The 26,838-nt window shown below is 54.4% G+C and overlaps 1 protein-coding gene across 1 annotated transcript; it reads left to right on the top strand.

The window, feature by feature from the left end:
* Positions 1-64: 64 nt before the first annotated feature.
* Positions 65-26,838, top strand: CHD5 (chromodomain helicase DNA binding protein 5; the record flags this gene model as incomplete). The annotated part of the gene is made up of 41 exons (XM_079545564.1): positions 65-128; positions 615-745; positions 4,012-4,188; positions 4,924-5,042; positions 5,570-5,808; positions 6,034-6,158; positions 7,929-8,052; positions 9,372-9,538; positions 9,838-10,056; positions 10,917-11,123; positions 11,199-11,410; positions 12,316-12,447; positions 13,038-13,146; positions 13,648-13,839; positions 13,918-14,118; positions 14,509-14,646; positions 15,131-15,252; positions 15,646-15,819; positions 16,254-16,395; positions 16,583-16,714; positions 17,175-17,292; positions 17,770-17,894; positions 18,701-18,932; positions 19,022-19,147; positions 19,254-19,426; positions 20,351-20,525; positions 20,843-20,935; positions 21,356-21,444; positions 21,596-21,729; positions 21,882-22,026; positions 23,222-23,381; positions 23,535-23,614; positions 23,767-23,896; positions 24,430-24,519; positions 24,899-25,033; positions 25,203-25,311; positions 25,477-25,609; positions 25,986-26,181; positions 26,347-26,510; positions 26,613-26,727; positions 26,831-26,838. The coding sequence occupies 41 exons, from the start codon at positions 65-67 to the stop codon at positions 26,836-26,838; spliced, it is 5,856 nt and encodes a 1,951-aa protein (XP_079401690.1).

The following is a 26,838-nucleotide window of genomic DNA, read 5'->3' as shown; positions in this document are numbered from 1 at the left end:
CGTGACGTCACGGGGCGGGGCTGCCGGCCGCCATCTTGGCGCGGAGGGGCCGCGCCCGGCCGGCATGCGGGGCCCGGCGGCCGGCGAGGAGCTGCTGGAGGAGGCGGACAACGACGAGGACGTGTCGGGTGGGCGGCGGGGCGGAGGAGGGGAGGGGGGGAAGGGAGGGCCGGGGGTGTGCGCGCCGTTCGCGGGGTCGGGGTCTGACGGGCGCTGCCGCGATGCCCTCCCGGCCCTCGACGCTGCGCTGCGGCGCGGTTGACGCCGAGGGCGGCTTGAAGAAGGACGGGGTGTGAATGAGGGGCGGGCGGTGAGGAAGGCGCGCGGTGCGGCCGACGCCTGTTGGACGCCTCGCTGCGGGCCGTTCTAACGGGCCGTGCCGGGAGCCGTGCGAGGTAAAGGTGGAAGCGGCGCGGCGCTCGGCTCGCCCCGTGGGGCCGGCGGTGCTGCCGCGTCCCGGTGTCCGTGGGTTCGGCCTGGCGCTGAGCTCCGGCGCGGGGTGTCGGCGCTCCTCCGAGGGCGCGGCGCTGAGCGGCTGCGGGTTTGCGCAGGGAGGGCGAAGCTGAGCTGTGCGCGGGGAGGCCGCCCACGTGAGTTGTCCTTCTCGTCCTCAGAAGATGATGATGGGGTCCTGGAAGGGCTGGAGGAGTTTTTTGCGGAGGAGCGAGTTGCTGCGCAGAAAAAAAAGAAATGCAAGAAGCTGAAAGACTGCAAGGCGGCCAAAATCAAGAGGAGGAAGAAAGAGGTAATGCTGCGTGCTCTGAGACAGGGCTGGTGGGTTCCTGCTAGCTGTGCTGTGGAGGTGGGCTGCCCGGGGCACCCAGCGCCTGCGGGGACACCTGGGGACGGGCAGCTCCCTCGTGTGTGAGGATGCTCGTGGCCCTGGGAGGTGACTGAGGATCGGGTTTGGGTGGTTCTTGTCCAGCTCCGATGATCTGCTGAGGTGGGTGCTGTTTCTCCTTGACTGTTTTTGTTCCTGGTGGAGACTTTTAGCTGTGTTGTGCAAATAAATGAATGGTACGGAAGCTTACAGCGTGCAAGGCGTAGTAACAAAGCACCAGGATGGTTCCCAGCCCATGAGGTTTGGGTGCCTGCAGTGCCTTCTGGGGGCTGCTCTCTCCCGCTGCAATTCTCTGGTACGTCTGTACCCCGCTGCGCTGCACCAGGAAGGCAGGCTGTGCCTGTGTGGCACTGATGTGACAGCGAGGTAATGGGAGATGAGGAGCAGACTTCCATCTGTGCTCTGAGCCTTCCTTGTTCTGGTTGCTGGCATTTGGAGAATCTGCTCCTTTCGGTGTATTTCCTTTCATGCTGGAAATGCGTGCAGTAAATGTTAGTTATGGTCCTCAGTTGTGAGAGTTATCTGCACATCATCTTGTTCTCTCTGTACTGACTCCCCTGCTCTGTGTGTCCCATGCTGCACGGTGAGCTGGTGGGGAGTGTGAGGATGAGGATGCTGGATGCAGGATGAGGAAAACACCTGTAGGCGTTTTTGTTGTGGGCTGCCCTTGACAACAACATTCAGCAAGGAGGACAGGGTAGGGAGGTCTCAGGATTCAGCGTGTGGAAGAGTTTTTGAGTCTTATGAGAAAACAAAGACGGGGCATCATGGCCTTGAGTCTAATGGCACCTGAGTGGTTCTTCCCACCACCCCCCCAACCCTGGGCTCCACCGTGTGTCCCACGAGGTGGCTGGGCTGTCCCTGCATGCTCTGGAGGACTGGCTGTGTCTTGGCTGAGGGCTGTGAGCACCAGGCGGACGCTGTGGGGAAGGAGCAGTGAGCAACTCTGTTCCTCAGACCTTTCCCCAGGAAATTTGTGCCTGAAGATGAGCATCAGATGTTCTTACGCAGCGGAGCCAGAAGCATCCCCACCCCTTCCCTTGCAAGCAGGGGATCAGTGATGCTGTTCTCTTCCAGTCATTGCTGCCACTCCCTCTGGGACTTGTATGAGCAGATTGGCTGGATGAGGTGGCACAGCCAAGTGCTTTTGCTGCCGACAGGAGCATTATGTGCTGTGTATGTAAAAGGACCTGACTGACTCCAGCATGCTTTAACCTGGCAGCTGCGAGCAGAAGCCCGGAGGAGGCTTTTCCCCTCCTTCGTGGCCATGGTGATGTTCTGTTTCTGCAGATACCACACAAAGCTGGCTCAGGCCGCCTCACTTCCTGTGTATTTTGCAACGTGGGATGTGGTTTTTTTCCTGTGCTGCTTTTTAATGGGGGAAAGATAAAATACAAACGTGTGGTATGTTCGTTCCTGGCAGTTCTCCATTCACGTCAGCCTGCCTGAGGCTATGGGAGCAACATGTGCAGCCTGAGCCGTGTCTGACTGCTTCCTTACAGGGAGCGGGGGGAAAATAACGGGATGGATGTCAAGGGCGTTTTCTTCTTTAATTAATGCCTTGTGTGGGCAGTGTTAATCAGGCTTGGTTCTGCCCGTCAGAGGTTGTTCTGTCTTCCACCAAAGCTTATGAGGAGCTTCAGTGCTGTGGGTAGGCAGTGAGCTGTGTTTCTGACCAGCACCCAGGCAGCGTTCCCAGTCAGGATGTAAAAGAAAAGGGAACCCTCAGTTTGGGCTTTCTTTTCCTGAATGTCTTCCTGGAGGTTCTGGGGTGTAGGATGCTCTCTCCTCCTATTAGAGGAAGGGAGAGGTGGGGATGCCTTGTGAACCTGTGCTGTGATGCAGGTGCTTACACCATGGCTGACCTCACCCCGCAATGCCCCATGTTTTTGCCACAGGGACGTGTGGCAGAAGTGATGCTGCGTTGCTCTGAAATGGGAATTTGCCTGTTTAGCCTCACTGCAGCTCATTCTGGCTTTTGTGGCAATGCTCACTGAAGCTCTGGTGCTTGAGTGCTTGATGCTGCAAACCCCAGAAAGATCTGCATAAAATAACGGGCTGCGGTTTGAACCTCAGCGTATGTAGATGAAGGCCCTCATCAGGCGAGAAAGCAGGGAGAGTGGGAATTTCAACCTGTACTGCAGTCGTTGCCACGGCAACCAATTATTCAGCGCTAAATTATAACTGCTAAAGGAAAAGCTCTTCTTTTTTTTTTTTTTCCAAACCAAAAAAGACCCGACATCAGCAATGGCCGCTGGGCAGAGCCGGGCTCTGCAGGCAGCCGGCGGTTCTGCGCGGCGCGGAGCTCCGGGCGTCCGCGTGCCCCGGCGCTGTCCGAGGTGCTGAACCGCGCGGCTCCTGCAGGGCGCTGCCAGGGGCGGGCAGGCTGTAGGGAGGCGGACGGATGCCCGGTGCGCGCGTTGCTGCTGTCTTTCTTGCGACGTGGGTGAGCCGCCCCACGAGCAGTGGCTTTTGTTAGGGTGCTGTTGACTTTGTTGCAGCGAGTCGCTGTCTGTCCCAGAAAGAAACCTAAATTCTGGCTCTCCAATGCTTGGTGTGTACTTAAGCCTGGTCCCTACTGACTGCGTCTGTCAGCCATCCAGCAGGGCCCAGGCCTTTCTGGAGAGGTTCTGCTTGCTGCTGAAGCTGTGACCAAATGCCTAGTGGGAGTTCCACGTGGCTGCCTGTCTCTCAACATCTGTCTAGTGAGCTGTAAGACATGCAAGTGACTCCAGTGATGACCTCTTCCTTTAGTTCTTAACTGTTCACCCTGTGGTAGAAAAATGTTACTGTACTGTAAAATCAGAAGCAAATTTGAGATGGGACGCCACACACTACAGTGTGTTATGTCAATCAGAAAAGTTACTCAGGTTTCACCTGTCTGAAAATTGAAGATCTCTAGCTGAACGTTTAAGCACCTCTCAGAGGAGTTGCTCATCGCTTTACCGTATGGCTGCTTTTAATACGCGTGTTCATTTCTTTGCTGTGTCCTGGCTTTCTGTTTACGCCACTGCACATCAGGATGGTGCGTGAACATTGTGGTATTGCAGCTTTCTGATGCTTTCAGAGGAGTGTGTTACAACATGGAGGCAGAAGGGGCATCTGCTTGTGTGCCTGTGGCTGAGGGAGGGCAGGCGCTTCTCTTTCTCCACTGTCGTCTTCTGTCGTAGGGGAGCAATGATGAGATATCAGACAATGATGAGGAGATTGAGGAGAAATCTGAGAGTGAAGGAAGTGACTATTCCCCCAACAAGAAGAAAAAGAAAAAACTGAAGGAAAAGAAGGAGAAAAAAAACAAGCGGAAAAAGAAGGATGAAGAGGAGGATGACGATGATGGAGGGCTAAAGGTACCAAAGATTTGTTCTTCCTGAGCTGGTGCTCAAACGTCGGATCTCATGGTGTGGCCAGGTCCCTGCTGGCATCCGAGTACACAGTTCAGCGAGTCAGTGAATGAGAGCAGAGCTGTAATTGTGGTCAGTCACCTTGCACTGATGGATAAGTTCCTTTGCTTAAGGCACGGAGGTGGATCAGGGACACCGAGTTAGCGGCCTGGCGATGTGTGCTCAGTTCCTCATGGTGCCTTTTGTGGTACTGCAAGCACTACTGAAAGCAGTGGTTTGTTTTATTTGAAACAAACGGAAAAGCAGCCATAACAATGCTAATTTTGTGGGTTTTGTTTTTAAAACCATGAAGCATTTGCAATTCCAGCAGCAACCCAGCCTGTGGTGGGCTAATCAAGCGCTCTCAAGCATAGCCTGGCATTTTTACTGACAGATGAAAGGCCAGCATGATCCCATGTTATTTTTGTTAGATACAGAGATTGTGTTTCCTGGAGACGTGAAACCTGGGAAGGCTTTGCATGATATTGTGTGGTATGAGGAGCATTTGGATGACGCTGTATTAATTTGCTTCTTGGAAGCATTAGTTTATTAAGCACTTGTGCATGCTTTGTTTCTTCATATTGCAGAAACAAATCTCTGTGTGTCGCTGACTTGGGAGAGAGTTTGACGTGGGGTGTGTGACAGGCACTGTTTGTCTGCAGAGCTGTCACTCACATTAACAGTGTCTCTCTAATTCTACAGGAGCCTAAGAGCTCAGCCCAGCTGATGGAAGAATGGGGCCTTGATGATGTAGATTACATTTTCTCAGAAGAAGATTACCACACTCTTACTAATTACAAGGCTTTCAGCCAATTTCTCAGGTACAGAACTGTAGGCATCAATGGGGTCTTGGGTAGTGATTGAGATTTGGATGTGACTCAAATAAGAAGTTGAAGCTGTGATGCAGAATTTACTCCACAAGCTCCTTACTGTTTCTCTCTCCATGACAAGAAAGATCTTCTGGGCTCCATTGTAATTGCAGGATAATTGACTGGAAAACAACTGGATTGTTTCTCCCCCCACGCCCGCTCTCCACAATTCCATTTTTTGTGTTTGTTTATTTGTAAAGTTGCGGTAGGGAATAAAAATAAGGAACAGTAGCAATTGTGGCTTGTATTATGAGGTGTTCAGCACACAACAGCAGTCTGAGAAATCTAAGCACGGGCTTCTCTTTATTTCCTTGATAACAAAGTTCTGGTTTCTGCTGCCAGTAGCAGTGCCCCACAGCGACCTGCTGCCATCAGTCTGCACTGCTGGCACTCAGAGAGCCTTCCTGCAGCACGTGACAAGCAGGAGCAGGCGTGCATTTCCTTTAACCTGGGTTTTTTTCCTTTCCCCCACCCTTCAGGCCTCTGATTGCCAAGAAGAACCCCAAGATCCCCATGTCCAAGATGATGACTGTGCTTGGTGCCAAGTGGCGAGAGTTCAGTGCCAACAACCCGTTCAAGGGCAGCTCGGCGGCGGCAGCAGCAGCAGCTGTGGCTGCAGCAGTGGAGACTGTCACGGTTGCCCCAGCGCTGGCTGCCAGTCCCCAGCAGCCTGCACTGCCCCCTGTCATCAGGAAAGCAAAAACCAAGGAAGGCAAGGGTAGGTACCGAGCACAGTGAGCTTACTGTGAAAGTTCTCCTGTTTCTGACAGCATTTGGCGTTTCCAGCCCTGGTGCATTTTGCTGCAGTCCCCTCCTGTGTTCCAGGGTAGCTGTGTTCCTCCTCTGCCAGTTTTTTTCTCCCATTTCCTTGCAAGCACCGGATCTGGGCTGGCAGTCCAAGGACTCTTGGAACAGTGGAACAACGAGTCTTTTGTTCCTCCAGGCCCAGGTGTGAAGAAGAAAATCAAGAGCTCGAAAGATGGGAAGAAAAAGGGGAAGGGAAAAAAGATGGCAGGCCTAAAATTCCGGTTTGGAGGAATCCCCAGCAAAAGGAAAAAGGGCTCCTCTGTAAGTGTGCATTTCTGAGCGGGGCCTTGGGTGTGGAAGGGTGCAGCAGGGAAAAGCCAGGACAAGTTCCCTTTGCCTGGAAATCTCCTTTGTGCAGGGCAGCGTGTGCTGCTGCAGCAGGACTGCCCTGTTCTTACCAACTTGCCTATGCCTCTTGCAGTGCCTGTCGCCTTCTAGAGATAACGTGGGTCACAAATCTCTGCATGGTCCCTGCCCTGCAGCCTTGTGCAGCACGTCCTTCCCTCAATGGCCCTCAGAGTGTCAGGACGTCCCATCTGAGGAAAGGGCCAAGCTGTCTTTGGTTGGGGTGGCAGGAAGCCTGGATGAAGGCTGCTGAAAAGAAATGCCACAGCCTCATTGGTGCCCCTCTTTGAGATGCCAGTCTCTGTTCAGTGTGATTTTTCATCCCTTGTTAGAGACCTGCATCCAGGCTTGTGTTGGTAAAGATGTCATCTCTGGGCATGTTTGCTGCTAAAGCCATATAATCACGTTTATTTTCAGCAGTGAGGTTGATAATGCCATCATTTCACATTTCGTTTGCAAAGGAATTCTGCAGGGCTTGCACTCCAGCTGAACTTTATGTCAAAGAGAATTATCAAATGCTTTAATTAAGTTGCCATTGCTTGCCTCCTGGCATCTGTGGCTCTGCAGCATGACCCGGGGACAGCTGAGCACCCCAGGAAGTGCATGGGAGCAGGGTTCTGCTGCAGTTTACAAGCAGCACTCTTGTCAGTGTATAAATATCAGGCATAAGCACAGCATTTTAAAGAGCAAACCTCCTGAATGTCTACTCAATAGGAATGGTGCTCCTGCAGATCTTGATAGTATTGCTTGAAGACCCATTATTTCACCTTTGCTGGAGTTCCCTGCCTCTCTTGCTCTTGTTCACATAACATCCAGTTTGTCAGTAACTCTGTGTATCAGAAGTAGAAGAGGAAGGAGCAGGCTGGGGCAGTCACTCAGCCCCGCATCACAGCAAATCCATCCCTTGTCTGGGTACCTGGATGAGGAGCTACGGGACATGGTTTAGTGCTTGTGGTACTGATAGGAATGGGAGGGTGGTTGGACTAGATGGTCTTGCAGGTCGTTTCCAACCTTATGATTCTATGATTCTACGTTCCAGATCTGTGCACTTGCATTTCTAAGACTGAGGAGGAGCTTGGGCTTCCTCCTGCAGTCACAGTGCTAAGCACACAAGGGCATACAACCTGGGGCTTTGCGTGCAAGTCTGGCCTCCAGGATAAGAATTCAGACCCTGTTGTGTTTTGAGGGAAACCCAGAACCCATCTCTTGACAGGCAAACGCAGTGTGAACTCGAGTCACTGATTGATGTATTTTAAATGTCTCTGAGATTTGCTCAGTGGCTGCACCTCGGTGGTGCTGCTGAACCCGGCTGACTGCCTCTGTGCTGTGCTGAGCAGTGTGAGATAATTGCTGTAGTCTGTGCTGATCGATTGCCTGGCTGGAACATCGATCTGATGGAGGAGATTTACCTGCTTCCTAATGCCTGGTGACACAGTCTTATGAACCCTGGCTGCCAGTGCCAGGAATGGTGCCCTGCCACCGTTCCCGATGCCCTGAACGGCCCGTTCCTGTGGGAGCCCTACGGTGCTCCTCTTGAGGGGGCCCCGAGGAGCTCAGCTGCTGGTCGGTGATCCTGTGTGGCTTCATGCAACTGCTGGTGCTCAGCTCTGCTCTGTAGCAGAACATCCTGGAAGCGACTGCGTGCCGACACCTGGACAGTGCGTGGTTCTGTTTTCTCCTCTGCAGAGTGAAGAGGAAGAGCGGGACGAATCCGACTTTGACAGCGCCAGCATCAACAGCTCCTCCGTGCGCTCCGAGTGCTCGGCTGGCCTGGGGAAGAGAGGGAAGAGGAGGAGAAAGAAAAAGAGGAGTAGGCCATCTCTTTGTACTCTGCTCCTGTTCTGTTTGGATTTCCCTCTCGAGATGGTGCTGTCCCGGTCCTTGCAGTTCCAAGCAGTGTCCAGCACTGATTCTGTGGGCAAGGAAGGGCTGTGCTTGTCTGTGTGTGGGATGAGAGATGCTTTCTTGGTGTCCAGACTCTGCTGTTGGTTGGCTTGCAGAAAGCACACTCTACTGTAGTGCTTTTTCACAGCACTGCTGGCAGTGAAGGAGCAGCCCGATGCCAGGGCCTCTCCATCCTCCCCTTTCCCTCCATGGCCCGGGGCTCCTCTTGCCCCATCAGCTCTGTGTTGTGGATTGCACTGTGTCAGGAGGGCAGCTGCAGTGTTGTGTGGTGCTTTGGGCACTGGGGTGCAGTGTGGGCAGGCGGGCAGCTGCCACCCTCCTGCATGTCTGCTGCTCCCAGGTCTGTCCTGAGGCGGCACGGTTCTGCATTCGTGGGGCTCTGAGGCGCAGCTTGTGGCTGGCTCCTGGGGAGCAGGGCTGGCTGCAGGCGAGGCAGTGCTGGGTGGTGTTTGTCTGTGAGATGTGTGGTTGGTGGCCGGCCGGGGCTGCGATGGATGGCGTAGGGAGATGGAGGGCAGCAGTGAGAGGTGTCTGGCAGGCTCTGAGTGGCTGTGGGCCGCTTTGATGTGCGTGTTCCTTAAGTGGTGGAGGCTCTGTGTTGGTCTGGTTAATGACACCTCCGTGCCTGTTGAGGGAGGTCCCTCTGCACCAAGACACTGTGCTTCTGCTGCTTCTGCTGATGAGATTTGCTTTTGAGAAGCCGAAGGGCGCCTTCTGTGCTCGGGGACAGCTGGAGGCGAGCGTTCTGCCTGCTGTGAGGTGTGGGCCTCGTGGCCCCCGCTCCTTCCTTCCCTCCTCTTTTGGCATGGAGCTGGAAGAGCTCCTGTTCTGCACCCAGCGAGTGCCCAAGGAGAGTGCAGCAGTCCCAGGAGGAGGGTCCTCAGCTGCATTACTGTTGCATGGAACATTTGCTGGCGCTGGGGTCTGTGGAGGTTTCTCTGACTGCCTCCCTTGCAACCTCTCCAGGTTCTGGCATTCTCCATTGAGAGCCTGAAGGAACCAAAGGATGATACAGTGTGGAGAGAGAAAGAGAGACAGAGGTGAGATGATGCTGTGTGCGAAGATAAACTGTGATGCTGAGGGACAGAGAGGCAGGGGGACATAGCAGGAGGGGCCGAGGTGAAACATGTTGCGTTTTCCTTTACTGTACCATAGAGGAGCAGCTGTCTTGGGAGAGCCGGCGGCTCTGCTGTGCCACTGACTGCGTCTGTCCCTTGCTTGTAGTTGAAGAAGGGGATGGCTACGAGACGGACCACCAGGACTACTGCGAGGTGTGCCAGCAGGGAGGGGAGATCATCCTGTGTGACACCTGTCCGCGTGCCTACCACCTCGTCTGCCTGGACCCCGAGCTGGAGAAAGCCCCCGAGGGCAAGTGGAGCTGCCCACACTGCGTGAGTTGGGTGCCGGGGGGAGTGCTGCCCGGCGGGGGGCACCGGCAGGGGGTCTGGGTGATGGGGAGACTCTGGCCCGAGCCTGGAGATGCACAGTCAGACTGGGGCTGCTACTTGGGAGCGCTTAACTGTCTGCGCTGGGCCTGGGCTGTCGAGCTGGGGTATTGCCTACGTGAGTGGGACGGGTGGGGTGTGGAAGTGTGCCTCCCTCTTGTGATCCCGCTCTGGGCTTGGGGCCTCCTCAGTGCTGTGGTGATGCTGCTGTCCCCCTCAGCTTTACTCTGGCTGTACTGCCCCAGGAGAAAGAGGGCATCCAGTGGGAGCCAAAGGAGGAGGAGGATGAGGAGGAGGAAGGTGGCGAAGAAGAGGAGGATGACCACATGGAGTTCTGCCGTGTCTGTAAGGATGGAGGGGAGCTGCTGTGCTGCGACACGTGCCCGTCCTCTTACCACCTGCACTGCCTGAACCCACCCCTGCCAGAAATCCCAAATGGTGAATGGCTCTGCCCTCGTTGTACAGTGAGTGTTTCCTGCATTTGTCACCTTGTCCATGCTCCTGCACCCTTTGGTCCTGCCTGTGCCCTGCAGCTCAGCTGCCTGTGCAGGCTGCTGAGTTCCCTGCCTGCTTCTAGTTTGCCTGGCAGGTCCCATTTGATGTATGCCCGGTGTAGTGAGGGCTCTACCCCTGAGGCAGGCTTGCTGCAGAGGTGGGTGTGATTTGTGGAGCCTTGAATTGTGCTGGACAATTAAACGTGGAAATAAGGAAACATTTATTGAGCTCAGCCTGCTCTAGTGGTAAAGCCTGTCCCCTCAGGGGGTGTCATGGAAGTTCTCCTCAGACACACGTGCACCACTCAGCCCTCGTCCACTCCGTGCACCTCACCTCCTGATTTCTGTCTGCCTAATTAGCAATAGCAAATGAGTAACTTCTCCTGGGAGCAGAGCAGAGCAATGCTTTGGCTGTGCCCAGGGCAGCTGACCCTGTTTGCAGGGTGAGTGAAGTGCAGTCAGAGCCTGTGCTCATTCCAGCCCACGTGGTTCCCTGGGGTGCTCTCCTCTACTCTCAGCAGCAGGCTCAGCACGGGCTCAGCCTGGGGCCTGGCTGCTTTCCCCCTCACTGCACTGCTGATTGGCTGCGGCCTGTGTGGGTCCCCTGCCCTCCAGACCCCCATGCCCTGCACTCTGTCCTCCCTGTGGCAGGCTGGGGCACATCCTGCCTGCCAGAGCCTGCGGGCTCTGCGCCTCTGGGCCGAGGGATGCAGCGATGCAGTGTGGTCACTGTGTTCTGCATTCCGCACAGGGAGGGATGGGTGGGACACAAAGCTGACGGGGCTTGTGTTAAACTCCCTGCTCTTGTGTTTTTATTTTTTCATCCTCAGTGCCCTCCTTTGAAGGGAAAAGTACAGCGCATCCTGCACTGGGCGTGGAAGGAGCCTCCGGCCCCGCCGCCCTCTGCGCCGCCTGCCCCAGATGCGGAGCTGGCTCTGCCCCTGCCGAAGGTGCTGGAGGGCATCCCAGAGCGTGAGTTCTTCGTCAAGTGGGCAGGGCTCTCCTACTGGCACTGCTCCTGGGTCAAGGAGCTGCAGGTGAGCACAGGGCTGGAGCAGCGCGCCCGGCGGCTCCCGGCAGCCCAGGGGTGACGCGGCTCCGTCCTGCCGCAGCTGGAGCTCTACCACACCGTGATGTACCGCAACTACCAAAGGAAGAACGACATGGATGAGCCACCGGCCTTTGATTATGGCTCTGGAGACGAGGACAGCCAGAGGGAGAAAAGGAAGAACAAGGACCCTCACTACGCAAAGATGGAGGAGCGGTTCTACCGCTATGGCATCAAGCCCGAGTGGATGATGATCCACCGCATCCTGAACCACAGGTGGGGACTGGGAGGTGTGTGGGTAGGCAGCAGGAGGGCGTGAGCCAGGGTGCCCAGGTGGTGTGAGCACCGAGTGACCTTGGTAAGGGAGAAAAGGGGCTGAGACCTGCGGCGTGAGCCCAAGAGCTGCCTTAATTTAACTCTCCCTGATGCCGACAGAACTCTGCCCGAGGAGAGCAGTTGGAACAAGTGCATTGCTCTGGTCTGAAGTCTTGACATTTGCACTTCTTTTGTGCAGAAGAAATGCCCTGCACAGGAGATCTGCAGTGCTGGTATTTTTTATTCTTTCACATCAAGACACCTTTTTGTTGAATCCCTGCATTTCAGGTGGCAACTTGAAATTTCAACGTGGCGACGTTACTTGGAGTCTACTTGACAGAAAATAAATCAAGCTAGCTAGCTAATTTTCCTGCAAGCTTTGCATTTTCTGCTAGCAAGGCAAGGTTGGCAAGGTTTAGCTCATCATAGGTACATAATTGGCCTCTGCAGTGTGTTTGTTCATTTTTCGGTGTGGTTAAAACTTCACAGAGTAATAAATGCTACAGAAAAAAGAAAGGAAGTGGAGTCTGGTCTTCATCCAATGCTGGTAAAATAGGACTTGTTGCCCTTAGACTTGCAGTCTCCACCCCTGGCTGACAGCAGTCCTTACGTATATGTGAACAGTTACAGAGAGGCAGAGCTCTGTCATACAAACAGCTTCTCAGGGGCTGATATCCAGCCCTCCCCTGTGTGATTCCCCTGGGTTTTTGCAGAGTTGGCATGCCAAGTTGTATGTAGGGTTCATTTTCTCAAGGGATTTTCATTTCAAAATGAACTTTGTGCCAGCGTGGTGTAGTCCAGGCTCAGGCTGTTGTCATCAGGTTGTTCTGATTTCATTGATGTGTTTTATGCTGCATGTGTTCTAGCTTTGATAAAAAGGGGGACATCCATTATCTGATCAAATGGAAAGATCTGCCGTATGACCAGTGCACCTGGGAGATTGATGAGATAGACATCCCATACTATGAAAACCTCAAGCTCCTCTACTGGAATCACAGGTAAGGGGCGGCCAGGCAGCGGGACCAGGGCTGGTGCGTGCTGCAGCCTGGGGCAGAGTCCTGCAGAGCTGCTGCAGCCTGCTTGGGCTTTGCCAAGTGGTTTGTAGGCATTGCCCTTCTGAGCACACACTGGAACCACTTGCAGGGACCTCATTACAGAGAGCAGATATGAGCTCTTCCTGAAAGCCAGGTCTTGATGAAGTCTTTCCTGAAATGCTCCACCACCCTAGGGCTGCTTTGAAATGCTGTCTGCTGGCTGTTTTACAGCTATGCTCCCCTTCCCCTCCATGAATTCTGCTAGAACTATTCACGGCCTCGCTATGCTTCGGGGAGGCTCTGTGGTGTTATGCTGGTGTGTGTTGTGGGGAAAAATCTAATTCTGTGAGATTGCTGTCCTTTATTTTGGATGATGTTGCATGAACTGTTGGAAGGGGATAATTAATGCTCCATGAGTGCCCATGGGAACTGGGCCAGAAAAGCTCCTGTGGGGAAAGAGGCAGTAGAGTTTGGGAGGCATTTCTAACCCCTGGCTTGGAAACACGGAGAGGAGCGTCTGTCTGCTTTCTCCTTATGCATGTTCACTGTTTCAGGGAGCTGATGCTGGGGGAGGACACACGTCCTCTGAAGAAGCTGAACAAGAAGGGGAAAAAGCTGAAAGAGGAGAAGCTAGAAAAGCCTCCAGAAACTCCTCTTGTTGATGTAAGTAAGAATGGCAGGGGCAGAATGAAGGTATGAGCTCACACAGAGGTTGGTCAGTCTGGTAAGGTTCTCTTCTCTAGTTCCTTCAGGGACAGGTTTTTACTTCTTGTGAAGTTATGGGATGGCTTTACCCTGTGCATGGGGGATAACAGTCTGTTTTCTGGAGCCATGGTTGAGATCCAAGAGGACAGTTCTGAAGGAGGGCCCTGGGGTCTTCTTTCCCCAAACCTTCGTGTATGCGACGTGCAAGGGGAGAGCTGGGCCTGTGCTGTGAGAGGCCTTGCAGACTTTTCCAGCACAGGGAAGGAGGCTGCCAGGTGCCATCCTGCTCAGGGCTGCTGTGGTGGCACACAGCAAAGCCTGTGCTGCGGGCAGGGCTGTGGTGTGGATAGTATCTGCACCTCTTATGGGGCTGTTCTGTGTCACTGATCTAAAGAGGAGCGTGATTGACTGCAGAGAAGCAGGAGGGAGTTGGTTACTGCCTTGTGTCTTTTCCTTCAGCCTACGGTAAAGTTTGACAAGCAGCCTTGGTACATTGATGCCACAGGAGGCACGCTGCATCCTTACCAGCTGGAAGGGCTCAACTGGTTGAGATTTTCCTGGGCCCAAGGCACTGATACGATCCTGGCTGATGAGATGGGACTGGGGAAGACTGTGCAGACCATTGTGTTCTTGTATTCCCTGTACAAGGAGGTGAGCACCCTGTGATGGCTGTGCGCCGCACAGACTGCGGTACGGAGCAAGCAATGTGGGTTTTGTCTCCCTGGGCAGGGCCACTCCAAAGGGCCGTACCTGGTCAGCGCCCCACTCTCCACCATCATCAACTGGGAGCGAGAGTTTGAGATGTGGGCGCCCGACTTCTACGTCGTGACCTACACTGGGGACAAGGAGAGCCGCTCGGTCATCCGGGAGAATGAGTTCTCTTTTGAAGACAATGCCATCCGCAGCGGCAAGAAGGTGTTCCGGATGAAGGTGGGAGCTAAGTCTGCGTGCTGCCTTGCTGTTGGCCACGAGTAGGAAGGAGAGAGAGCAGAATTCGACCCAGAGAGGGAAGTTCCTTAGCTCTCTGATCAGCTCTTTTCCAGAGAAGCTGACATCGTTTAGATGTAGAAGGTTTATGAAATCTGAAGATTTCTGCCAGGCCCTTTTCTGTTTCTGTAGTTCCCTGCTTAATTATGATGTTCAGATCTTCTGCTGGTGTGATTCGTGCTTGAGCCCTGCTGCCGGTGCCATGCAGTAAAAGCAGCCCCCAGTCTTCTCCTTGGGTTAGAACCAGGGTCACAAACAGCATCACCAGACGTGGAGGCTTTCTGCTTCTCTGCTGTCTTCTATCCTGACTTTTCTCTTCTTCTGCCCCTCCAGAAGGAAGCCCAGATCAAGTTCCACGTCCTGCTCACCTCTTATGAGCTGATCACCATAGACCAGGCGGTGCTGGGCTCCATCGAGTGGGCTTGTCTGGTGGTGGACGAAGCACACAGACTGAAGAACAACCAGTCCAAAGTAGGTGGCAGGTGTCTGTGAGCCATTCTTCCAGCCCGCTGCTGTAGCTGTTGTCACACAGCTGGTTTGGTGCTCTGTTTTTTCCTGCCTGGGAGTCGGAAGATGTCTTCAGCTTGCTCAGGCTGTGCTTGAGGCTGCATTTTGTTGGGGTTGTTCTCCCTAATGCCCTCTGGGCACCAGCAGTGATCCGTGTGCCATCCTGGCAGTGGTGCCCACAGGCTGGTGCCTGGTGCTGGATGAAGCTTGGGCTGAAGAGCTCTGCTTGCCCCTATGGCAATGTGGAGCCAGCAGAGAGGGAAGCGCTCAGTGCAGTCAGGAGCTTCGTGTGCTTTGTGTTCACTGCTCCAGCTCTGCATGCAGGAGATGCAAGGTTGTTTGTTCTAAATGAAGGGGAAACCACCAATGCTTTTTAAGTAGAATGCACACTGCATTGCTTTGTTTTGCTTTTGTAAGTGCATAATTACAACTTGATATCACTTCCAAGTTCTTTAGGGTATTAAACAGTTACAAGATCGATTACAAGTTACTGCTTACTGGGACTCCACTCCAGAACAACCTGGAAGAGCTCTTCCACCTGCTCAATTTCCTGACTCCCGAGAGGTTTAAGTAAGTTGCACAGATTCCCAGCAGTTTGCTGTAACAGTTGTGTGGATGTGTAAGGTCAGCTCAGGTTTTGTTCACATTGAGCACTGCGCTGCAGGCCCTGCAGGTAGAGCTTGCCTTCCTCTCACTGTGGAGATTTGTGGATGAGGGCTGAGATCTGCCCTGCTCCTTCCTCTCTCTGAGGAGGCAGTGGTGTTTTGGGCAACTTGTTCAGACCTCTTATTGGCATATTTAATTTGCCTTGGCTATCAGCCTGGCTCCTGCTCTGCTCAGGCCCAGGAGTGTTACTTCACTGCGTGCCCTGAGGGCTTTGTGTTCAAGTCCTGCAGAAACAAACGTCTTTACCCCGGTGCGTCCGTTCCACTCAGCGCTGTGTGTTTGTGGCTGCTTTTACAGTAACCTGGAGGGCTTCCTGGAGGAGTTTGCAGACATCTCCAAGGAGGACCAGATCAAAAAGCTCCATGACCTGCTGGGCCCCCACATGCTGCGCCGGCTCAAGGCAGACGTGTTCAAGAACATGCCGGCCAAGACGGAGCTGATTGTCAGAGTGGAGCTGAGCCAGATGCAGAAGTGAGTGCTGGCAAAAGTGGTGGTGGGCTGCACCTGGCTGCTGCTTCCCCCCATCTGTGGTGCAGCAGGGCTTCGCTGGGGTCGGTGGGTCAGAGAAAACCTTTGTGAGGAGAGCTGAAGTCCTTTGTGTGCTCCTGGGGAGTGCTCAGCCCCTTCAGGTGGGCTCTACGCAGTGCTGGCTGCTCTGCAGGGAGCAACTGATGTGTGCTGCACTCCTGCCTGCTGGGCGCTGAGCAATCCTGCTTCCTGGGGCTGTGGTTCCCTCAGGACAGCCGAACAGACCTGACCCCAGCCTGGGGAAGCTGAACCAGTACCTGAAGAGAAGTCCCCATACCAGACATCCCTTCTGAAGCTCTGTTGATGTATCTAGAGTTTATGCGCTGATTTCTGGCAGTCCTGCAGTGCCAGTGTCTGTCCCATTCCCCTTCATACAGGAAGTACTACAAGTTCATACTAACACGGAATTTTGAAGCCCTGAACTCGAAAGGTGGAGGGAATCAGGTCTCACTGCTCAACATCATGATGGACCTGAAGAAGTGCTGTAACCACCCATACCTCTTCCCTGTGGCCGCTGTGGTACGTGAACTGCGTGCACCACAGAGACTTTTTGCAGAGTAGTGTGTGTGCAGTCTGTCAGTGGGGATTGTTTCCAGGTTAAAAGCACAGGTTTTGGTGTGAGTGATTTGATGTCAATCCTTGCCTTTGCAATGCATGTGACTTTCTCCATGACCTTCCTGAAGAAGTTAACCAGAATCCTTCACAGGAGGCCCCGGTTCTGCCCAATGGATCCTATGATGGGAATTCTTTGGTCAAGTCTTCTGGAAAACTGATGCTGCTCCAAAAGATGCTGAAGAAGTTACGGGACGGGGGTCACAGAGTTCTGATCTTCTCCCAGGTGTGCAGTGGGGAAGGGCTGATGATAAACTGCTGAAGGACTTGGTTCTGTATGAGAGTTCTGTGTTAGGTACAGACACGGATAGATGGAAGAGCTGCTGCCAGCTCGTGTCACAGCTGGGTGCCTCAGCAGTCGGGGATGAACCATTCCTCTCCTGAGGGTATCCCTGAAATGTTTGAAACCACTTCTTATCTGCAGATAAGAGAGAGAACAGCAGTAGTGCTCCCCTTCTGGGCAGGCTGTTCAGACCCAGTTCCTTACTGTTGGTAAAGCTGCCTCTGGAGGACGAGATAGGAGTGATGCCCTGGTTTGCAGGGCTGCTGTGGGCATGAGCACAGCCACGGCAGCGCCATCCCCAAGGAACGTGGGGGGCTGCAGTGCGTGCCGTGGGGCCGTGACCCCCAGCCCTGGGCAGGCTTTGGTGAGTTCTGTGCAGGGCTGCTCACACCTCACCCCTCAGATGACGAAGATGTTGGACTTGCTGGAGGACTTCCTGGAGTACGAGGGCTACAAGTACGAGCGCATTGATGGGGGCATCACTGGAGGCCTGCGCCAGGAAGCCATTGACAGGTTTAATGGTACGTGCCTTTCCTCCTTTCCACGCGTGGCGGTGGGCTGTGTGTGCTGGGCCAACTTGCATCAGCCTGCAGAGGGGTCAGGCGTTGTGGGGGCTCTGTGCACACCTGGAGTGCAGTGTGCTGAAGCCCAGAGCCCTGGCATGATGCAGGGCTGCTCCTGGCATGTTAAGCCCCTCCAGGTGTTTCACACAATAAACCCTGAGTCTGGTGTAGTGGCAGGCTGTTTGGCTTGAAAGACTCCTGCATTTCCCTTTGAGGCCTCAGAGCTTCCCTTTCAGACCTGGAGCTGTATTTTCTCCAGTGACTGCTTTCCAGGCAGTGATGCGTTTTTACCCTTTGCCTTCCCTGCCTGTTGCTTCTTGGCGTAGACTGGTGGTCCCTGATGTTTTATACCTAAAACATCGTGCTACACCCTTCCAAATAAGCCCAGCTCCTCTTTGTCTCACCTTCTGCCACCTGTGGGTTTGTCTTTCTCAGCTCCTGGTGCTCAGCAGTTCTGCTTTCTCCTCTCTACCCGTGCTGGTGGTCTGGGCATAAACCTTGCTACGGCTGACACAGTCATTATTTATGATTCTGACTGGAATCCCCACAATGACATCCAGGTTTATTACTTTTTCTTTCTTTTCCTTCTAGTATAGTAAGTATGGATGAGCCCTCTGTGCATTCTGCCAGTGAAATGAGCTCTCTCCTCTTGAGAGCTGCTGAGCGTTCCTGCGGTTTGCGGGACACAGTTCTGTTCAGGAGCCAGTTTCACACCTCTACTGGCCTTATCCTGGCCTGTCTGCAATGCAGGGGTGGACTGGCACTTAAAATTGGCTTTCTCCTGCTGCTTGTCTGCAACCTAGTGTCCCTTCCTGTTCTGGGGACTTTCTACTTCCATTTCCAAGAGCTGTGGCAGACCCTATCTAAGGACTGATTGCCAGTGGCAAATGGCAGCTGGGGAGCTTGAGCAGCAAATGCCCCTAAAAATAATGGAAAAGAGAGGACATGCTTTTCCTTTTCATACTTTCTGATTGAGGGAAGGTCCTCTCTAAAGTTACTCACAGTGTTACGGTCCGGTTGTGTGAGCGTTTCCTTTCCCTGAGTCCTAGGCAAGAGGATGTGCTGGTACAGGGCGTGATGGAGAAGTCAGGGCCTGGGCATTCTGCAGCCAGAGGATTCCTGGGAGGAGCTTTTCTGCACTGCATTCAGGCCTTTCAGTTAGAGGCCTGCACGAGGAAGCTGGCTTGCCTGTAGTCAGAGGAGGGGGAAGGAGAAGTGTAAAGTTGGCTCTAAGGAGCCTTTCTGGCTCCGCTGCCCCAGAGCAGCCTGAAGGCTGAGTTCAGCCTCTGGTTGAGGGGGTCCAGGACTGCAAGCATTCCTGTTTGTGTTGCGTTGGCTGTTCTGCAGTGATGTCCTCTGCCTGCAGGCGTTCAGCAGAGCGCACCGCATTGGGCAGAACAAGAAGGTGATGATCTACCGCTTTGTGACCAGAGCCTCTGTGGAGGAGCGCATCACCCAGGTGGCCAAAAGGAAGATGATGCTCACCCACCTGGTGGTCCGTCCTGGGCTTGGCTCCAAGTCAGGCTCCATGACCAAGCAGGAGCTGGATGACATCCTGAAGTTTGGGACGGAAGAGCTCTTCAAGGATGATGTGGAAGGTTGGGCCGGGAAGGAGCTGGAGATGCTTTGGGCGAAGGCAGTCCCTGTTGGAGCCGCAGGGGCTCATTCCTGTGCCTTCCACTTGCAGGCATGGTGTCTCAGGGACAGCGGCTCACCATGCCGGATGCCGTCACCCCTTTCTCTGACACGCTGTCCACCAAAGGGGGTGCAGTGACTCCTGGCATGAAAAAAAAGCACGGTGGCACCCCACCAGGTCTGTGGCCCCCGCTACTGGGGGGCCCTGTGTCCAGCCTGATCTTGCCTGGCTCTGGGAGCACGCCGTATGATTTGCTTTCTGTTCCCCTTGCTTTGCTCTCCAGGTGACAGTAAGGACGTGGATGACAGCAGTGTGATCCACTATGATGATGCTGCTATCTCTAAGCTTCTGGACCGAAACCAGGACGCGACTGATGACACGGAGCTGCAGAACATGAACGAGTATCTCAGCTCCTTTAAAGTGGCCCAGTATGTTGTGAGAGAAGAGGATGGTGTGGTAATGTGATCAGTATCATGTCTTATTATCGCATCTCTCTGTATGTCCCTGTTTGCGCTCCTTCCTCTGCCTTTCTTGTTCCTGTGGGTGTTTCTCTGCAGGGCAGTGCTCCTCCCTGCTCTTTGCTGATGGTAGCAGTGATGGTGCAGCCAGCAGGACTGCAGTGTGGTGCTGACCTATGGCGAATGCTCGGTGGCACTTGGGTTTCTCTGAACCCGTTTTTCCTATTGAAAAAAGGAGACTGTAGAGAACTGTTGTTTGGGATGGAAGCAATAATGATACCCAGGTACTGATGGTCTGGATCTCAAGTGACCTGAGGAGCTGTGAAATGGCCCCATTGATTGATACTGTTTCTGAGGCTGGGTCCCTTCCCTGCAACATTGCTCTTCTGGTACTTTGTTCTGCCCTTCTGAAGGCTGCTCCCCTGGATACTGGGAGCAGGGCATACACTGCTCATGTGCTGTGCTGCTGTCATTTATTCTCCCTGTAGCTAACAGACTTCCTTTGTCTGCCTCTCGAGCCGACAGTGGGCTGCTATTCTGGGAAATCTCTGCAGATCTGTAGTTGTTCCTCGTTGTGAGCACAGGCTCTGCAGGGCAGGATGGGTGGTAGTGCTCTCAGCAGCTATTTCTAGGTGTAGGTGGCTTGCTGGGATGTTGTCTTGGCCCTTTGGTGACCGTGCACTGAGGTCAGTACATTTGGGTCAAAGTGAGACTTGGTGTGTACATACATGTAGAGCAGGCTGGAGGAGGCACACCGCAGGGTGGTCAAAGCATGTCTGAAGATCTTGCTTGCCAGCAAGTGTCTCAGTGCTCTCCTTCCCTCCCTCTTCCCTGGAGTGCAGTTAGAAGACATGCAGCAGTGTGATGCAGGGAGGCCTGCAGCTCTCTTATCTCAAGCCTTTTTTGTTTTCTTTATTTGCAGGAAGAGGTGGAACGTGAGATCATCAAACAAGAGGAGAATGTGGACCCTGACTACTGGGAGAAGCTGCTGCGGCACCACTATGAGCAGCAGCAGGAAGATCTGGCCAGGAATTTGGGGAAGGGGAAGAGAATCCGCAAGCAGGTCAATTACAATGATACCTCACAGGAGGACCAAGGTATGGCTTTGACTGCTTGGCTCCTGCAAGAATCAAGTCTGGGAGCAGGCTCTGTGATTTTTATTCTTTTATTCTATATCTCTCCTTGGGAGAATTCAGGAAAAACCTGTCTGTGGGCAAAATATTCTAATTTTTTTTTTCTGTGTAGGAAACTAATAATAATAATGGAAAAGTTGAGTCTGGTTTCCTGTTCATTGCTGTGCCTTTCTCTCTGGCTGCCTGGTACCGGATGCTGGAGGCAGTCTCAGGGCTCCTGCTGTCCCCCTCAGGCAAACCTGCAGGGTTCTCTCCTGACCTTGTCTCCTTGTGGTCTGCAGAGTGGCAGGACGAGCTCTCTGACAACCAGTCTGAGTACTCCATTGGCTCTGAGGACGAAGATGAAGACTTTGAAGAAAGACCAGAAGGTCAGAGTGAGTTAATGAACTTAGTGCTCTGCAGTGTACCCTGCGGGAACTTCAGTGGTGGCCTGTGATTGGGGCTGGCACTTGAATGCAGCAGGAAGGTCTGGGCTGGGGGGACCCCCTTGCTTCTGAGGGAGGCATTCTTTGCCCTGCTGGGTGAGGCAGTTCTCAGCACAGGGAGCATGACCTGCTGGCTACTTGCAGGGCTTTGGTCTGGTCCTTGTGGTAGCAGGATCTGGTCTGCAGTGTGACCCCTGGCACGGGGAGGCCAGCTGAGTGAAGGAGCACTGAACAACCATGACTGCTGCTCTGTGCAGGTGCTGCTTCCATCGGGAGGGGCTACAGGAAGCTTAGGGCACAGGGTTGGTCAGCATGAGCTCTTTGGCCATCCCTCTGTTGGCTGTTGTTACATAGGTTGTGTGACTCTAGGTGGCAGAAGACAATCACGGAGACAGCTGAAGAGTGACCGGGACAAACCTCTCCCTCCTTTGCTGGCAAGAGTTGGGGGGAATATTGAGGTGAGCATCAGCAGTGGCCAGAGCATGTCCCCTGCCCGTCTGGTCCGCTGCGTGCTGCTCTCCAGCATCAGTCCCGGCTCAGGACTCGTAGCAGCCGTGAGGCTCTGAGGTGCCATCGTTTTTGAGGCCTCCCAACCTCTGCTCCCTGCAGGTTCTCGGGTTCAATGCCCGCCAGCGCAAGGCCTTCCTGAACGCCATCATGCGGTGGGGCATGCCGCCCCAGGACGCCTTCAACTCCCACTGGCTGGTGAGGGATCTGCGAGGGAAGAGCGAGAAAGAGTTCAGGTACTGCGGTCAGGCACCAGGGTTCATGATGACACACAGCTTCGTGGTGCCGTGTGCCCGAGGGCGAAGCTCTGCCCCCGGCCTCTGGCGGAAGCAGGCGCTGCGGCGCTCAGCAGTCCAAGCTGCAGCCAGCTCCTGCTTTCCTTCCGCAGGGCTTACGTCTCCCTGTTCATGCGGCATTTGTGTGAACCTGGAGCAGACGGTGCTGAGACCTTTGCTGACGGGGTTCCCCGGGAGGGGCTGTCGCGGCAGCACGTGCTGACCCGGATCGGAGTGATGTCACTAGTAAGGAAGAAGGTGGGTGAGTAAAATCTCACGTGCGCCCTTCAGGGATGTTCTGCACGCTCGGGGGTTTCATGAGCTGCTGAACGCCTCCTTGCCAGGGGTTCCCTTATTGAATCTCCAAGACTTGGTGCACGGCTACGTCTGTGGTATTGCAGTGACGTGGGCCAGCTGGAGGTAGAAGTGCACGGTTGGCAAAAAAAAAAATCATGGCAAAATCACATTTTTTAACTTCTAAAAATTCTTGGATTTATCATTCTTTTCATTTCTGGTGGGACCATTACAGGAAGCTGCTCAGACCTGCTGTGCTGTACAGGCCAGAGACTTCCACTCGCCGAGTCTTGCATTGTGCCCAGCATCTTGTTGAACCAAAGCATGTCTTTCAGAGAGACGTTTGGGCTTGATTTGGGTCTGAGTAATTATTGATTGTGTTGCTAATCCCAGGCATGTGCTGGGCACCAAGGATACTGGCAGTTAGGTGTATGGAAGAATCCTCAGCTGTCTTGCAAGGAGATCCTCTCCTCATAATCCATGTATTGACAAGTGTGGCACTCAGAGTTGCCCCAGGAAGACCATTAGTGGTTCCAGTGTGGCAGTGGGAAAGGGCAGATGCTGAGAGTGATGGCACCTGATTTTGCTGTGTCTTGAGCACTGACTGTTACTCTGCTGGGTAGGGAGAGTGAGAAATTGCAGCCAAGGGAATGGGGTGTGCAGGAGAGGCTCTGTGAAAGAGAGCAGAGAGGCCCCAGCGCTGGGGTTTAAGTGGAGAGGAAGCAAAGAGCATTCTGATGGAGGCATGAAGCCCTCGGGGCCAGGGAACTCACTGCATGAGCACCCCCAGGGTACAGCTCACCCTGCATGCCTGCCAAGGCTTCACGTGGCGCCAGCACGGTCACTCACACGCTGCCCTTCTGCCACCCACACTCAGTGCCTCTCCCTTACGTCCAGCACGGCAGCAGTGGACCTGCGGGGGACGGGAGGCTTTCTGTGGGACTGTGATGTCTGCTGCCATGGGCAGGCAGCACTGCTGCTGGAGGTGCTGCTGAGGCTGGGAGCATGCAGAGCAGCAGGGCATGGGCAGTGGCACCTGCTGCCCAGCAAAGCGTGCCAGCTGGGGTGGTGGGCGTAGGAACAGCCCTGGATGGGGCTGGCCTGCTGCTGCTCTGCTGCTGGCCGCCGTGTTTGACTTGCTGTCGTGTGTCTGCCCCAGGTGCAGGAGTTTGAGCATGTCAATGGGAAGTACAGCACCCCAGATATGATTCTGGAGGGCCCGGAGAGCAAGAAGTGCAGTGAGATGGTTTCTTCAGATCCCAACACTCCTGTCCCCGCCAGCCCAGCGCACGGACATGCAGGACCTCTTGCTCTTGCAGGTAAATGCACAGTGGCCTGGTTGTGGCTGTGGTCTGCCTTAGGAAGGGAGGTGGGACAGGACAGCAGAAGGTTTTGCAGGTATCTGCCTGGCACTGTGCCCTTGGCACCATGGGATTCCTGTCTATAGCTTCCTTGCTTTGCTGGTGTTACAGAAAAAACAGATCCACCGCTTGGATTCCAGGAGGAAAAGGACCAAGTGGAGCAGAAATCCAGGAGAGCATCTGACAGCCAGGTAGGGGGTCATGAGCCTGTGCCCACAGTGCTGCCCTGCAGGCTGCAGAGCTGTGGTAGTGGTGTTTCTTGGGAGGTACTGCAGCATTCCTCTGCAAGCAAGCCACATCCCTCTGGCTGCTGGGCTAATTAGTGTGGGTGCTTGACATTAAGGTGCCTGGAAGCACTGAGAAGGTGGAAGGTGAAGAGTACCAAGAAAACTCTGAAAGCAAGGAGAAACTGAAGGAAGAGAAACAGGACGAGAGTGAAAAAACTGAGCCTTCTCCTGAGCCCCTGGGGAAAGGTGAGTCTCTGTGGCTCAGAAGAGTGTGGGCTCCATTCTGAGCAGCATTTGGGACATCTGTGAGGGCTCTGACAGTTACACTGACATTGATGTGTGCTGGGGAATTTCTTCAGCTCGAGGTGCACAGACACAGAGCGCGCACTGCAGCAGCCTCAGGTGCTTGGTGCTCCTGACAGGCAGATACTCTCTGTTGGCAAATTCTGGCACTTGCTGCTGGCTTCTCTTCTCCAAATCACAGAGGGAAACCTGAATGTCACAACATCCAGTGGAAATTCCTAAGAAAAGACTTCCTATTGGATTTCCAGATTGCTGATTAGATGATGATACCATGTTGTCACAGATGTAATCTACATTGTAGTGTTAAAGCATCAGTTTAGTATAATCTACAGGTTAAAACAAATCAAAACTAAGCTGTGATCAGTGCAAGCGATACAGTCACTTTACCCTGGAAGTTACAATCCATACAGATATATTATTTCCTGAAGAGCATTTTACACGTTATGCTTCTCTCAGAGTCCTGTTCCCTTCTGCAGATGAGGGAGTCCAAGAAAAAGAGAAGGCTTTGGAAAAGCCAGAGTCAAACAGCAGTCCTGGTAAAGGGGAGGACAAAGAAGTCAAGCCAGGTAAGGTGCCAGGAGGCTCTGGAAAGAGAAGTGGTGTGAAGTGCCCTGCTGGGCAGGGTCTTAGGTCTTCAGTCAGAACTGAAGGCAGGTGTCTGTGTTGTGGCACGGGGCTGCAGCCAGCACCTGCAGTGGGCAGTGTGCTCTGTGGTGCTCAGGAGCCTCCGCAGGACCTCATTACAGTGGGCACTGCTGTGAAAACATCAGGAGCTGCTGGAGGTGGCAGATGGCCAGCAGCTGTTGGCAGGAGGTGGCGGGTGGCTTCTCTAGCAGTGATTTTAGTGGGGACTTCCCCTCACAGTTGGGAGGGCAGTGGTAGCAGCAGTCGGTCTGATGGCTGCATAAGTTTGGGCAGGTGTAATTTCCCGTGTTTGCCCAGCAGAGGATACCAAGGTGGAAGAGAAGGAGCAAAGTGAGGCTCAGCAAAATGGTGACAAAGAAGAGGAGGATGGAAAGAAGGATGACAGAAACGTGAACTTTAGATTCATGTTCAACATTGCTGACGGAGGCTTTACGGGTAAACACGAGAGATGAGCCGTTGGTTGTTTTACTGCTGCAGAGCTTTTACATAAAGCTCTGTACTGAGCTCTGCTCCGTGGCTCCCTGGGCCATCTCCTCTCTCGCCCTGCACGCTGTGCCCAGCAGCCCTGCTGGCTGACCAGGCTGTCTCTCTTCTGTTTCTGCAGAGCTGCACACGCTGTGGCAGAATGAGGAAAGAGCTGCCATCTCCTCCAGCAAGATCTACGACATCTGGCACCGCAGGCACGACTACTGGCTGCTGGCAGGGATCGTCACGTAGCCTTTGGCTTTTGGGTGATGGCTTCCCCGTGCTGGGCGGAGGAGGCTGCGCTGTGAGGGCAGTGGGGAGGGAGGTGATGGAGCGGGGAAGGGGACTGGGGAGGTGTTGCTGAGAAGTGCTGTCTGCTGGCCGGTTCTTGCCTTGACGCTCCCTCCTGGCAGCCACGGCTACGCCCGCTGGCAGGACATCCAGAACGACCCGCGCTACGTGATCCTGAACGAGCCCTTCAAGTCAGAGATACACAAAGGGAACTACCTGGAGATGAAGAACAAGTTCCTCGCCCGGCGCTTCAAGGCGAGTTGCAGGTCCAGGGCTGGTGAGTCCTTAGTGGTGGCACAGAGCAGAGCCCCACGGCGAGGTGAGCGGAGCAGAAGGCGGCAGATGTTTGCGAGGCGTCAGTGGCAGCGAGGCAGCACCCTGAGGGGCAGGGCTGGAGGAGCAGGAGCACTTGCTAGCTCCAGAATGTGGCACATGGATGGGGCAGTGCTGTGGAATTGCTGCCCAAATCTCTTTCTGGGGTACTTTAGTGAGTGATTGGGCTGCGTTGGGATGACACAAACCCAGGAGTTGTGGGGCTGGGGCGGATGGACGGATGGCAGGCACGTGGGTGGCACTGGCTCGCACGGGCACAGGGTCTGGTCCTGATCCGTTGCTCTCCTGTGCCTCCCAGCTGCTGGAGCAGGCCCTGGTGATAGAGGAGCAGCTGCGGCGGGCGGCGTACCTCAACATGACTCAAGACCCCAATCACCCGGCCATGGCATTGAACGCCCGTCTGGCTGAAGTGGAGTGCCTTGCCGAGAGCCACCAGCATCTCTCCAAAGAGTCCCTCGCGGGGAACAAGCCTGCCAATGCCGTCCTGCACAAGGGTACGTGGGGGCAGAGGGCGGGGGGTGCAGGGAAGGGTGGGCTGTGCCGAGTGAGACCACTGGGCAGAGCAGCCTTGGGGAACTGCTGGAGGAGGAGCTGATGTTCAGTTGGGTCACGAGGTGCCGTGGGGCTTCGGGGTCAGCAGTTCTGGCTGTGCGTTGCAGTGCTGAACCAGCTCGAGGAGCTGCTGAGTGACATGAAGGCTGATGTGACGCGCTTGCCCTCCATGCTGTCCCGCATCCCTCCTGTGGCTGCACGGCTGCAGATGTCGGAGCGCAGCATCCTCAGCCGCCTGACCACGCGTGGCGGGGAGCCCGCGGTGCAGCAGGTGCGTGGGCTGGAGGAGTGCAGAGCTGCCCTGGGGTGCCCTGTGTCCCTGCCCCAGCTCTGCACTGCACACCCTGTGTTCCAGCTTCCCTTCTTTCCTCAGGGCTCCTTTGGTTCCTCCCAGATGTACAACAACAGCTTTGGACCGAATTTCCGAGGTCCTGGGCCGGGTGGGATTGTCAACTACAGCCAGATGCCTCTGGGACCCTATGTGACAGGTAGGCTGAAGCTTCTGACGGACACAAGCAGGGAAATTGAAGTGACAGATCTAAGTGCAAAGCAAGGATGGTGGTGAGCAGCTGTTTTCTCTCTTACCAACAGATATTTAG

Source organism: Tetrao urogallus (assembly GCF_951394365.1).
Source record: "Tetrao urogallus genome assembly, chromosome: 21".
Taxonomy (NCBI): Eukaryota; Metazoa; Chordata; class Aves; order Galliformes; family Phasianidae; genus Tetrao; species Tetrao urogallus.
The sequence above is the reverse complement of the archived record's forward strand: the minus strand, read 5'-3'. Positions and strand labels throughout refer to the sequence as shown.